The sequence below is a fragment of the Toxotes jaculatrix genome, chromosome 1 (genome assembly GCF_017976425.1).
Source record: "Toxotes jaculatrix isolate fToxJac2 chromosome 1, fToxJac2.pri, whole genome shotgun sequence".
In the NCBI taxonomy this organism is placed as follows: Eukaryota; Metazoa; Chordata; class Actinopteri; family Toxotidae; genus Toxotes; species Toxotes jaculatrix.
The window spans coordinates 22,496,978-22,511,152 of record NC_054394.1 but is presented as its reverse complement, the minus strand read 5'-3'; the positions used below and the strand labels follow the sequence as shown (position 1 = coordinate 22,511,152).

Sequence of the window (14,175 nt, the reverse complement as noted above, 5' to 3'; positions counted from 1 at the left end):
TTTGGGTTTATATGCTTGTTTGACTGAAGGATCCCCATAGTTGATTGTTGTATACTTTGGCTTTTGTTTTGGCCTGTCTCTCTCAGGTTTAATCTCAGGTAATTTCACAGCAAAGGGGTTGCTGTCTTCAAACGCAGCCTTATTTGCAGTGTCTTCAGAAATTCTAAAACATTGCTGCATATTAGTATCTTTTGTGTCCACTGGTGTTATGTCCACTTTGTTTTCTTCCCCAGCCTCTTTGTCTTTTTCTTGTGGTTTAGCCTCTGCTGGTTTCTTTTCTGTTGTTGTATGAAGGGTGGTGTCATTAGGAGGGCATGTCTTAGTGTCGAGAAAATTTTCCATTGTCATTAACACAGTGTTCAGGGCAGCCATGGACGTATCAGATTGTGATGGTGGAACTGCAACTAAAGGAGTTATAGTTTGTTGGTCTGATGCTGATTGGGACCAGGAATTAGTCTGATCAGAATCTTGTTGATAATCAAGTCTGTAAACACGTGGGATGACATACTTGGGCAACCTTCTTTGAATGGTCACTGTTCTGGGAGGATTTGGGTTTTCAGCTGATCTGTCCTCCATGGGGTCATGGCCTGTGTCTGTAGAAAGTTCCTCCATTTTGGGTTTTACAGTGTCTGCTCTTACTGTAGTGGAAGGTTCACTTGTGGTTGACTTGCTGTGAGAGTATTGTGGCGCTCCGTGAAGACTATCTTTCTTCACATTTGGTATCTTTTCTGAAGTCTCAGTCACTGTTCTGGGAGGATTTGGGTTTTCCACTGGTTTGTTCTCCATGGGATAATGGCCCACATCTGCAGAAGGTTCCTCCATTTTGGGTTTTACAGTGTCTGCACTTACTATAGTGGAGTGTTTACCTGCGGTTGACTCGATGTGAGAATATTGTGGAGCTCCATGAGAACCGTCTTTCTTAAAATTTGGCATCTTTTCTGAAGTCTTGGGTTTATTTTTTTGCAGATGTTGTTTAGGAGAGGAACTTACACATGTGGACCACACAGCAGGGCAGGTCATGATGGTTGCCACATGGCAGTGCAATGGGGCCTTCACCTGTGGAAAAAGCCTGTACGGTTCTGGTGGTGACCATTCTCTGACAGAAGTTAGACAGAGCAGCTCTAGACAGCCATACTTTAACTTGTTGGTGATACTCTGAGGTTCATCAACTGTGGGATAAATTTCACCATATTCCCCTGACCTACAACCATTAACATTGTTATCATTAGCTTGACTATTCATACGTTTTAACGAACACAGACTTTCAGCCTTTTGATCTGAAGGCTGGTCCACACTTTGCCCAGTTCGCTCTGCTTTCAAATTATTATTTTCTTCAAGGTTTGAGTTTAGTTTTGTTAAAACATCTACTGCCTGCTCTGGTCTTTGTTCTTGAACATTTATAATTTGATATCTTTTCATCTGCTGTCCAACAGATTTACTTTTCATTAGCTTGTGTTGGTTTTGTTTGTGGACGGTTTTGTCTGCCACCTGTTGTTGCCCTCTTTCATGACGAGCTACTTTTTCTTTTATACTACTTGTCACCTTGACTCCTTCAGAGGACCTTTCACGAGAACCTTTCAAGTCACTCCCCTTGTATACAGTGGCCATGGTTTCAAACCTCTCCATCAAGGAAGATAAGACGATCCCTTTTCCAATGAGTTTTGGTTTGATTGGCTGTTTCTTCAGCATATTCAGACCCCTTTCTTTCTGCTCAGCCATGGCAAACTTGGCCACCATATCCTTCACACTGCCTCCTCTCTTCAGTCCTGGTTCTCTTTTAGCTCGGTCTCTCTTATGCATGTCATGCTCGCTGTCTTGGCTGTGGTTCACCTTACCTGCCGCTCCTCTGCTGGAGGACAGAGTTCCTACCTCCCTCTGGTGGGTGATGGGAGGTTTGGGTGTGGACCTCATGAATTTAGACTGAAGGAGCTGGAATGTGCTTAGTCGGCGGGGTAGTAAGTCTCCTGCTCTTTGATCTCCTTCACACCTGCTTGGCAATCTGTCTTTTTGTGGATCTGACCAGCATTTTTCAAGGATCTTGGAACTGGTCTCAGTAGTTTTTCCCTGTGTCAGTTGATGCCCTTCAGGGAGTTGAGAGCAGCTTGTCTGAGGTTGAGTCTTCTTCATTGAAGTCTCAGTTATCTGATCAGGACAAACTTTGTTTCTTGTGTTTCTTTCTGCACCAGTGCTAGACCCTGGCTTCTCCAGGTTTCTGTTTCCGGTGGATGACTTGTGAAGATTGTGTGTTAGGTAATGCAGGAGGCTCTCAAGAATCCCTCGGAGCACTGGACGGCAGTTGCGATCTCTAACCAGCTTCCTCAACATGCTGGCATCAGGGCTGATGCAGGTGTTCCATGAATCTGGTCTACAGAGAATAGAGCACATGCAAAACTTAATCCCTGTAGCTGTGTATAGCCAAGTTTTTTTTTCTGAAACCGGTAGCACCATCATGAACAGAATGAAGAATTTGGGGATAACTGTTACAGCATTAATGGGGGAATATTCTTTTGATATTGGCTTTAAATCTTTTTTAGCCCATGTAAGTCAGTCTCTGAGAAATGAGCATCACTGAACTGGATGGGGATCGGTTTTTGGAGCATAGTAAATTTGGTCTTTCACAGTGACCATATAAAACTTCACTTACTCTAAAAAAATGATTTTTTTTATACATAATACACAGTACTTCTACTTGAACTGGATATAGCAGTACTCATCTCAGCCCTGTGGCAAAGCACAGTAGAGAAGATAAGATGTTCAGACTTGAAGAGGTGTTCTAGCAGTGTGAACTTGTTATAGGTGATTAGTTCAGGGGACTGTAGAGGACAGTTGTGCAACAAGAAGAAGAAATCTGGTAGAAAATTAAGAAGCTATTCATCAAAATAAATGATGCAGTTAAGATAAAGAGACAGGCACGTCATGCATGATATATATCTGAGTCCATTTAATTGTCATGTCATATTAATATTCACCAAGTAATGGTGCTTTCACAAAATAGTACACTGTACCTGTAGCATCACAGTGTAAATAGTAATAAATAGTATAAGAAAACATAATTACTGTTCTACAACTCAATACTGTTATGCATAAAAGTTAAAATTATTTCATAATTTCAGCCACATCTCACATGCACTAATGAGGCTAAAGATAGATAGATAGGCTGACTCTAGACTGAAAACTGTTCATTCATCAGGTGCCTTAGATTCAGTTAATGTTTTTAGATAAAAGCTGGATTTCAGGTATGCTGAGCCATCAATAAGGCTTTGTCAAAACCCACAGTAGACAATGTTTGCACAAACTTTTGTGCAGATTTTGACTAAATACTCCATGATACAACATAACCTTGTGCTTAATGTTAATACAGGTTAGCTTTAGAGAAGCAAAAGCTCAGAGAAGGAAATTATCTTGTGGCTGTTAACTAACATACAACTCTTAGTCAACTAAATGTTATAAAAAGTTTTCTTTTCCCCACAGTTCTGTCATTTAAATTCAAGAGAGACAAGTCATTGTAACATTCAATTGGCCTTAAAGTCATACTGTGTCGTATCCCCTACCATAAACTGATTCAAGATGTAGTACCAGGCAGATGATATAGCTGAAAGCATTTGTGTCAGATCTGTGGACAGCAGTGGACAGCAAAATCAAGGAGAGGGCAAGATAGGTGAGGAGCGGACAGGATGCCACTTAAGACTACTGATATACTACCAAGGAGGGCTAGAGGGTAGTGTGGGGCAGAGAGAAGCAGTTTTAGAGTCATGTGCAGTTCCGCTGATAGCCAGTAGAGTTCAGGCCAGTGAAGATCAGGATTACTTGTCAATGCATTTCTCTGCAGATGCTGCCTTGTACAGTGCCTCTCCCAGCTCCTCCAGGTGTTCTCTTTTGTCCAAATCCTGGTATAGGCCTTGGGGAACCTGGCTCAGACCATGCATGAGGCCATAGAGACAACCTGCAATCAGGCCTGTGGCTTCACTCTCACCTACACAACAGAGTGTTTTCACAGAAGAGAGCAATGAGCATAGCATGTGTTAAATTTGTGTTTTAAAAACATCCTGCAGATGCAGAATGCTGTAGTTCTCACCTCCATGGAACATGGCGCGTTTACACAGTTCAGTCCAGTCACTCCCTGCAGCCAAAAGGGCATCGTAGGCTATCATGGGGGCATCGTGACCTCTGCGGCCTGCACGGCCTTCTGAGCTCCAACGTTTATACATCTGAATGGACAGTAACAGAATAACAGAAGTGCATTGTTGAAATGAAAATCTGGAGGGAAGCTTACCTTTGTATGTTGTTTGTTTTGAGTCAGAGAGGCAGGACTTACCTTGTCTGTCTCCTCAGCATCATAGCGATCAGCAAACACAGGTTTGTTCTCTCCTTCCTTCTCTATCTCTCTCTCTTCTAGGTAAAACTGCCATTTGGCCTCAAAATAGAACCAGTTTTCCTGGTATTCTGCATAAGAATGAACAATCACACACATTACTGGCATCAGCTGATAGTCATCCTCACTAAGACATGTACACACATACCGAACTGAAAATTACTACACTGTATGTACAAATAAACGCTTATTGACATTACTCTTTGAGTTATATTTTTAAATAAATAAATAATACATTTTTTAAATAAGAGCTTCACTTGCTCTTGTCCACTAACACAAACAGAAACAGTCTAACCTGCCATGTGTCGTATGGTCTTCCTGCAGTAATCCTCAGCCCGAGGGATGATCTTCATGAGCTCGCGGCCCCAAGTCACAAGAGGTTTCCCTTGGATCGCATAGGATGCGAACAGTGCCGTTGTCAGGGAGCCGAGGAAGCCTGAGGAGTGACACCACAAGTCACAATGCCGGTTCTGTCCACTGACATCACAAACTCACCAATTTACTCAGTTTTAAATCAATGTTCTTGCAGGTAAAATGCAAGTAGAGACACTGAACAGTTTATCAGCAGCACAATAATCAGCCTGCAGATGTTAGATTTGTGTAGGATAGGTTAGAAACCATCAACATTGTCACCTGTGGGGTGGTTGTGTGTCATTCTGCCAATCTCAATGCTGACCTCCACCAGGTTGTCTAGTCTCTCAGGCTGCCAGTATCTCATACCCACACACATGGCCTTGGCAGCTGCCCCGAACCCAGACCCTGGACATAAACATATGTGCACAAATCCAGACTCAGATTTTTACATACTCCAGTTAAGCTGGACTCGTAAAATTATAAAAAAAATAAAATTCTAAAATCTTAAATGACCTTTTTCATTGAAGGGTGTATGCCAGGCGAGCAGGAAGTTGTGAGGTTTGAGGTGAACACAGCCTTCCACTGTGGCAGGATCAGGAGCTCTTCCCTGAAGAGACACCATGGCTTCAACATAGAGACGCACCAGTTCCCGGTATAAGTCCTCCAGACACCAATAATCTGCACACACATACACACATACAGTGACTGAGCACCATTCATGATTGGCATGCAAGTCGAGATGAGTGGTGCTGTGGTGGGCTAAGTTTAGCCTCAGCCTGCCACACCACAGATTAGGACCAGCATGCCTGTGGAGCGAGTGGAGTCACTTCTACACACCATGAGGTCAACTGGGATCCACAAGCAGAGCCTGCAACCATCCTGCTAGAATTTGTTTATGTGTGTGCTGTATGTGTGTGAGAGAGAGAGAGAGGCCGTGATGACAAAGAAGCATCACCTAATTTAGTGGTCTAGGACTTTGATGAAAGACAGGGACTTTCATCCTCTTAACTGGACTGTGGTTCAGATTCTGTTGTGCAGAGGGCGAGGGAGGGTAGGCCTGCCGTCATCAATGAATGGACGTAAAAAGGAAGTTGAGAAAAATAATTATTGTGTTTCTAATTTAAGTTTTTATTTGTCTTGCTTCAGGTGAGGATGTATTGTACATCAAATGAGCCCTTTCATTGACTAATAATTGAACTAGAAATGCCTTTGAACAGACTGTAATTCTGTACTGTGATTCTGTGTGCTGGTAAGAAGATTGACAGAGCCATCACACTGACATTTACATTAACAACATTCATTCCACTCCATATGTTTTTTGTCTGGCCGGTGTGTGTGTGCGCAGGCATGCTGCATTGTGGCTAAATAGGGCCTCCTAATCTCAAAAGATGTCATCACCATTTCTCTTGACCACTGTCATTGGCTTTGAGCCACATCTGCAGCCAAACATGATACCAGCAGATTATGGAGGAGTCTGACCTGCCATTGTTTAGTAAAGGGGAGCTCAGGATCAGCTTGTCCAAAGTGGTCTATTTTAGACCCTTCTGTCCTGGAAACTCCTGGCAACTCTTGATGGCATGAGATGGCATTTGGTTGAGGGCATTCATAGTAAGGTTTCTACTAAGATTTTGTCTTTGATGTCCTGTTGCAAAGATGGATTATTGTATGTCAGCGGGTTTTGTCATTCAGGTTTAGTCTGCCAGTAAGTGATTAGCAGCTTCCACTGACTGTACAGTAGAAGCTATTCTGGTCCTTCTAAATGTGGAAAGATTAAAAGTCTGTGTCTATATTTTAGGGACATATTGGGTTGTGTTTATCAGATATTGAATAGAATTAAAGTGGAGATTAAGAAGTTTTTATTTGAAATTAAACATTTTAAAATAGGAGAAAGAAGCAATTTAGTTTGTAGTTTCCCTGTGATTTCCACTCTCTAATCTGCCTCTTAGAGAATAATAAATCCTCTTTGACATTCTTCGTGACATCAATCGTAAACGTACCTGTTATAAGTGCTTCTGCTGTGGTTATGTGCATCAGCGTTGCATCACTCAGGGGCCAGTTATCGGGGTCCAGTTTCAGGGCTCCCAGTCCCCCGAGAGAGGCCAGTTCCTCCTGGATCTTCTTGCCTGAGGTGCAGCCTTCCCAGCGTCCCTTTCTGTAGCCCAAAGCATCACCAACAGCACCCAGAACCATGGCTGCCTTGAATTTCTCCATGATATAGCAATATTTTCTTCTCTGTCCTGGGATTTAGATATCTCACAGACAAACCAAGTGCCAATCTGAACTCCTTTTTAGTTGTGGGTCTTCGTCACGACCTCAACAGACTCACAGAAAACAGTACAAACTCCCTTGCCCCAAAACATCCTGAAGAACTTCAGCCTCAGTCAACAATAAGACTCTCCAGCTCTCAGAACTTTGGTAAGATTTCTACTTGATGTGGAACTACCACAGACCCCTGTTTCTTCTACATAATAGCTCTGCTACCTTCCCACCCTCAGAGCTCTCTTCTAGTTTCCCACCTCACACACAAACATCCTCTCTCAGTACCAAGGGCGGACACGCATGCACACACAAAAGCATCACGTTATCAGTCACAGCTTCTTTGTGTTGGGCGGCGGTGAGTTCAGCTGTGATCAGGTGTCTCCTAAAAAGGCAATCCCCATGGCCCTCGACGGCTAAAAGCTGAATGCGTGGACGTGGAGGGGTAATGGGGGCTGGACACACTGGAAGAGATGCTAATGTGCTGCTGGGCTGAAGTGCAAGCTTGACAGCTGGTGCTGGACCTTGTTGACATCCCACCCACCCCATGGGAGAAGGGTAAGAATGGAGCATCATCCCAACTGATACCCCAAGCCCCATGAGCCTTTCTAATCCTTACCTCACTATTTTAAACTTTTTTATGAATCATCTCCTGCACTGACATCAGCCAATCTACTCTCCAGTTATGTGCGCTGTATCCCAGAGTACCCCCCCGCCCCATCTTCACCCACTGCCACAGTCTTACCCCATCCCTATCAAGTCATGCTAATTACAAAACTCAGTTATTCCTGTATTCACCTTTCACTTGCCTATTTATCGGTTGGTGAATCTAGCCCTAAACATACTCAGGAACAGTAACAAGAAGAGCCAATAATGATGATGATATGCAGCAGGAATGCAACCTGATAAGAGACAACTGTTACCAAGCTGACATTTTGCATACACTCTCAAACACACACACTGAACGGCAGTGGTTCTCTGCAGGAATATAGAGATTGCTTTTTTTTTTCGTTTTTTGTTCCACACTTTTGTTTGATGAAACACACAACACAGGTCATTGCACTGAAGATCAAGTTGTATATTTTACCCACACACATTTGCCATGTTGTGATTCATACTGATTTCAGAAAAATGTTAGGATTCTGATTTCAGAAAAACACAGCTGCTTCAATTTCTTAAACCAACTGGCAGGTAAATTTGTTTCCGACAAAAAAAAACAAAAAAAAAAAAAACATTTGTTGTCAGAACTAACTGCTGTACTTGGTAAACAGACATACACCTTTTACAAGAATTTTAAAAACAACATGCTTTATTGACAACCTCCTTAAAGAAAACAATGTATGGTACGCTTCTGTGATGAAACATAATATTCTGTAAAATACCTGTTTTCCTGCCGGCAAAAATAATACTGTTTTGATGAATGATCGGCATGACTAGAAACAGTTGAACACACATTTGACAAATAAAAACGCCTCAAATGTACCATATTAGCATACTGAATACTGAAAGATGCCACGCATTCTTGCCTCTGAACCACAGATGCCGTCAAATCGTAAAGTCAACAACAACTGACGTGGAAAAGCTTTCACACCATCTCACTGTCCTGACCATGACAGGTTTGCACAAAACAATTAACAGTACTGACAGTTCGTATATTTCATTGAACCAACACACATCTACCTTTTCTAGCTACAAAGATGAACAACGTGACACATTTACCAGCTCCTGCACTGATTGTTTTACAGTCATCATGAAGCTGATTTCTGATGAAGCCATTCATCTGCATTCACTCTGGGACAGAAATCATAATGAACTTCCATTCTGATTTGCCTCAACTTCTCAAAGTCTACATTCATGAACACCACCATAGTTTATGTTTACATAAATATGAGAAATTAAGAATTAAGAATAAGTTTGTCAACCTATTCATTCCTAATGAAAGGTAAGTGTTTCCCCTGTAGTTTGCTGTTGAGAGGGAAATGATCCATCCTCATTTCACATGGCAAAGGTTTTATCATGGTGACAACAATTGGGAGAACAAGATCAGCGTAGTTCATCGCTGTTTAGGACAGAAAGCATGGCTAAAACTCAAGTCTCCTGACCACATCACAGCTGGATTTGATCAGGTGTTCTCATTTACTTGCGACCACAAGCTACATCTAGCTATGATGTAGCACTGGACTATAGTAGACTGAGAAATACTATACTGCACAGTCGCCCATAGATGGCAGCACAAGTACGTGCGACATGTTTTTCTCTGTAGTAGTTCTATGGTACTTTAACATGCCATTGTTGCCCTACAGTTGCAAATACATGAAAAGCAACAGACTAAAACCTCAAGCAATGTAAACAAACAGTTAAAATACTCTTGGCTGGGATGTAGATGTTCATTTCAAAACGTCTATAGAGTGTAAGTGAAATCTAGTGTCACATAAACTCAGTAGCTCTGTAGCTGTATATGGTGCTGCCTAATATTAAAAAAAAAAATCCCAAAACATAAAAAGTGTAAATCAGTGCAGTTTGTAGAGTTGGCAAGTCAGCATCACCTGGATAATAGAAAACAGTCAATGTGCCAGTCAGTTTCTCTTTGTGTACAGCAGTTTACACACTGCAAAACTCAAACTAACAAATGTAACGCGACAGCTCTTTAAAAATGAGGATCCTACTGTAAATGCTTCTTATGTTCTAAGCATGACATTAAATGTAATTACCTGTTTTCTCAGATATACATTGTTGTTCTTCTATTTTGCTTTCTATGAGCACAGTATTTTACAACTGTAACAATAGCGATGCTGCTGGTGCTGAGCTCGAAAAGCATGCTGCTCTGTCCACCTCTCCTTCGGGATACAAAATGTGGATCTGAACTTTTTCCACTGTTGCTCAGTCAAGGTGAATAATTTCTTAACTTCTTATATTAATAAAACAAAATGAAAATATTTAGCATTGTATTGTAAAAGAGGCAATATGTTTCACCCCCCCTCAAAACACACACACTCACACTCATACAAACACACAATAACGAGCAAGCACGCTTTTTTCTCCACTCTCAGTGTGATTGTAAGAGAGCTACACATTCGCAATCTCAGTGAAAATAATGTAGATAACTTTTTTTTTCCTCCTCGGCATCCATGGCACTGCTTCACACTAGCTGACAAAAACATGCAGATTTTAACACACGGTTCCATTCTCAACTGACAAGGTTAGGAGGCCACATCCTACTGCATCTATAACTTAATCCTCTGCATGTGCTGAAAGCTCACTCTTTACTGTCCCTCCTCACTGTGCCAAGGGTGCAGGTTAGTGAGCCAAGTCCACAGCAGCAGTTCGAAGCCACACCCATTGGTGATTTGCCCAAGAGTGACGAGTTTTAGGGTACCCATTGTTTCCATATTGCAATCACAAAGTCTGTCCTTGCCAGCGAACAACAACAAAAAGAAAAACATCATCTCTCTCTCCTGCTGATTTCCCTCCAGCTTTCCTCTCTGAACTGGTTTTCCAGGTCACTCCCCAATGAAGGCATCTTATGCAGTTGGAAGAACAATCTTAACGACAAGCTGCAGACAGGCTTATTGAGAAGTAGTCTCTTTTTGGCTCATTTGTATAAAAATTCTCATTCAAGAAAAAAAAAATTGGAAGAAAACATAAACTCCATCCACTGCATGAACCTGGAACAAACACTATGTTGTGCTGCGTTTACTCCCTGTCACAATTGGCCGAGCAAACTCCACAAAGTCATCTATGAGGACAGGCCACGCCCCTGAGGAGAGGGGAAATAACATGATATCAATTACATTGAAATGTAATCTAATACAATGACTTAATTCATCAAAGTGGTGTCCACATGCCAAGACCCCTCATCCTCATAGTATACGATAACAGAACAAATTTCAAAACAGAATGAAATCTTGCTCCTTTGTACAGTTTGTGAGGCAGCTTTCAGCTTCTCCACTATGCAGAGACGAGGCAAAACTCTCATGTTTATGTACAAATTCAAACTACCATCTCCAGTGTCAATGAGGAAACTCTTTAAAACAAGAAGCACTGTATTTTACTACATCGTCTGTGATTGATGATCAGTTCTAGCATCTTTCTAGGTGAATCATGTGCAATTATTCCTACCTACCTTCCAAATATTCTGACCTACCTCCTTGGTGGATGTTGTTGGTGCTGTTTGTAGACTTCCTCACAAGCTGCATACAGCACCAACAACGTCCACCAAGAAGTTAGGGCAGCTTGTATGTTGTCTGACTGAATTTGATATCAATTCAACATATTATAGATCATCTTCATACAAGTTATAGTACTGTACTTTGAATAAGAGAATCGTCAGGTATTTACATTACATTTGCCACAGTTTGCATTTTATGTGACCGCTGATTTGCTTTCATCACTGACTGTCTTTATCATGAAGCCTATAATAAGACTCACCTTCCTCGTCATAGTTTGACATGTCGTCTGCAATCATATTGCCAAAGTCCAGGAGGAGGTTCCATGTGTCCTTGGGAATTGACCGCTTGTGATGCTCCTGAATGCAGCACAGTAACAAGAAAAGTGTAACATTATAGTACATGCAACCTTTAGGAGAGTTATTATAACATTTAATTGTAATTTGCTGACGATATCAGCAAGTTGTTGCTTAAACTCTGTGGTCATTTTTGGGGATAAAGTTTATGCAGGGATTGCACGAAAAGGTTTTTCTAATATTTTTGATCCTTCACACACACACACACACAAATAAACATGGACAAAACATTTTTAAAATGTCATGGAAATCTATTTATAGATTTCAAATATCATACTAACACACACACACAAACCTCACTGCAGATGTAAGAAATATTTCCACACTCACCAGCAGGAACCGGTTCCAAAGATCCAAGAACTTGAAGCGACCTGTGAGAACTAGATTCCAGTAAGCCACAGCCATTTCTAGGTCTAGGGAAGAAGGCAAAGAATTTTTAAGATCAGATATTTTGTATTTGCATTTTGGTTTAAATACAGCTGAACCTTTTAAAAACAGCAAGGTATTTTTTGGTGAAATTTCTGTAAAAAACAAAAGTCTATCCTGCATGTTCAGTTCAACAGCTTACCTAAACCTTTCTGGCCGGGGTTCTTAGCAAAATTGAAGGTAAACTGGTAGAAGTCTTTGAACTTTCCTGTGTCTTTCAACTCCTGCTCTAGTCTGGGAAGGATCGCCTTAAGTTTTTCAGGACTGTCACAGCTTGAGGAGACATTTAGGACAGACAGACAACAAATCAGTCTTCCAAAATCCTGCTATCGTGAGTCGTAGTGAACTGCACGTAGAAAATGACCCAAAAAAATCTGAAATTTATGATCATGTAAGTTTGTATGTGACACATTTGAAATTTTTGTAGGATCCACATTTAACAAAAAATTGATGATCATTAGTGTGATTTTAAGAATGCAGTAGCATCTCTGATTATTGTAGATTTCAGTATCAGTGTTGCTCACCCCAGCTCAGCCATGCCATCCAGGAACTCTTTCCTGCTGAACTCGCACTGTGTGGCCGCCCTGAACTTCCACGCCACCACAAGTATGCTCATGCTTGCTGGGTCCAGGGTCAGGTCATCACAGAACTGCTGGATCCCATCAATGCCTATCTTGTTCTCATCCTGGGGGTCTGCAAAGAAGCGTGAGCAAAATGATGCCTGAGTGTAACAGACAAGAAAAAGCAGACTGTGCTGATATTAACATTAGTTTTGAAACACTTGCCTTTGTATCTGTTGTAGAGCTGCTCCAGCTTCTTGCGATCCACTGAGGTTTTCATGGATTCTTTGTAGTAGAGGTCTGGGTTTTGGAAGTAGTTGTCTGTGGCGACTTCTAGTTTCCAGTCATTCTGCATCAGGCAGTACACGGCTGTCCTCTCCCCGGCTTGCGTGAAGGACATGAACTGCCGAACCTTGTCCTTCTGTGATGACTTCAACTTGTGCTGAAAAGAAAAAAGGCACGGAGGTAAATACAGGGCTGGAGTAACATGTCAGGGCAAAAACAATCTGTAGGCCCCTATTAAGTCCTCTGTCACACACACATTCCCCCAACCCATTTTGACCAAAAAAACAAGTGTCTAGTATAGATGTTGACACTGGGTCACTATAAAAGACAGAGCCTCACAAAAATTTAAAACTGCATGAGCGTGCATGTTTTGTTTTGGGGTTTTTTAAATAACTTTTTGGTTTATTTTAGTGGTGCACGTTGCCAAACAAATATGCAAACTCATCACAGATAACCATGGGGTCTTCAAGAACCCTTCAGGTTCTGTGGCAGCAGGTCAAATGCCAGCTTTGCCTGGTTGGTAATCAAGCCTTGGGTAAATGGGATGCAGAGACATGCATGTGCAGCTGAGGCTGGTCAGCATTTACACAAACAACCTAAACGTTTTGAACTTTTGAATGAGAGTGCAAGGATTTAACTCCCATTGAATTCTCCTGGTTGCAAAGTAGTTCCTGTAATTAATCCGTGCGTCTAAATAGCTGGATGTGGATTATTCATGCCATGACTATAAGATCTGTGTACTAAACTCATACCATGCCTGTAACAGCAAATGTATTAGTAGAAGTGCATTAAGGGAAACGAAAACACTGTCACTTCCACAAGGTTCCGTTAGTTCACAAAAATACCTCGTCGTGTTAATGTAATCTAGACGGTCATCGGGAGGATTGAACGTCTTTGCAGAGCTGCAAACCTGACCCACCCGATGTTCAAAGAGCAATAACGGTGACGGGCCAGTGTTTGGCGACCCAGTTTTCCTGGGAAGGGGGGGCGTTTGATCCTGCAGGCTCTCTCCTGACCCGGGGCAGCAGCATAGGCGAGCTACCAAAAAGGGAAAGGTACGTGCTGCAAGTGTCCGGGTCTCTCAAAATACCAACAACTGACCTTCCATCTCCCTCACAGTCCCGACAAACATCACCCTGACAATGCGACACTTGGCTGAGGACACTCTGATCCCTATATCGGTGTGTCCCCACAACGTTAAATGACAGCCGTTATCGGTTTTCAGACTTGTTTAGTGGGGCTAAAGGACTGTCCCGGTTTCTCATTTTTAATCTTACCTACCATTTTATCACCCGCTGTTTTGCCCAAGTTGAGATCCAATTACCCCCGGTGCGCATGCGCGAAAAGAATGCGCTACCGTAAGGGCGCTGTATTCATGGGAATTGTAGTTCTGTGACACT

General features: G+C 42.0%; 2 protein-coding genes across 2 annotated transcripts; both read right to left on the bottom strand.

The window, feature by feature from the left end:
- Positions 1-2,963: 2,963 nt before the first annotated feature.
- adprhl1 (ADP-ribosylhydrolase like 1) lies at positions 2,964-7,195 on the bottom strand. Its single transcript, XM_041038398.1, has 7 exons — positions 6,724-7,195; positions 5,240-5,404; positions 5,006-5,131; positions 4,668-4,808; positions 4,316-4,443; positions 4,076-4,208; positions 2,964-3,973 (listed from the first exon to the last, which is right to left on the bottom strand). Exons 1-7 carry the CDS (start codon positions 6,935-6,937, stop codon positions 3,804-3,806), a joined length of 1,077 nt encoding a protein of 358 aa, XP_040894332.1. The 5' UTR covers positions 6,938-7,195; the 3' UTR covers positions 2,964-3,803.
- Positions 7,196-8,273: 1,078 nt separating this feature from the next.
- On the bottom strand, positions 8,274-14,112 carry dcun1d2b (DCN1, defective in cullin neddylation 1, domain containing 2b). Its single transcript, XM_041059828.1, is given in 8 exon segments — positions 8,274-10,739; positions 11,411-11,507; positions 11,835-11,917; positions 12,073-12,203; positions 12,455-12,623; positions 12,716-12,932; positions 14,057-14,079; positions 14,082-14,112. Coding segments are annotated over 8 exon segments (831 nt in total). The 3' UTR covers positions 8,274-10,659.
- Positions 14,113-14,175: the final 63 nt, after the last annotated feature.

Coding starts and splice junctions, on each gene's coding strand:
- adprhl1 (XM_041038398.1), bottom strand. CDS start 6,937: ATGGAGAAATTCAAGGCAGCCATGGTTCTGGGTGCTGTTGGTGATGCT. Junction 4,444..4,667: donor GACCATACGACACATGGCAG/GTTAGACTGTTT, acceptor ATTCTTATGCAG/AATACCAGGAAAACTGGTTC. Junction 4,209..4,315: donor ATGCTGAGGAGACAGACAAG/GTAAGTCCTGCC, acceptor CTGTCCATTCAG/ATGTATAAACGTTGGAGCTC.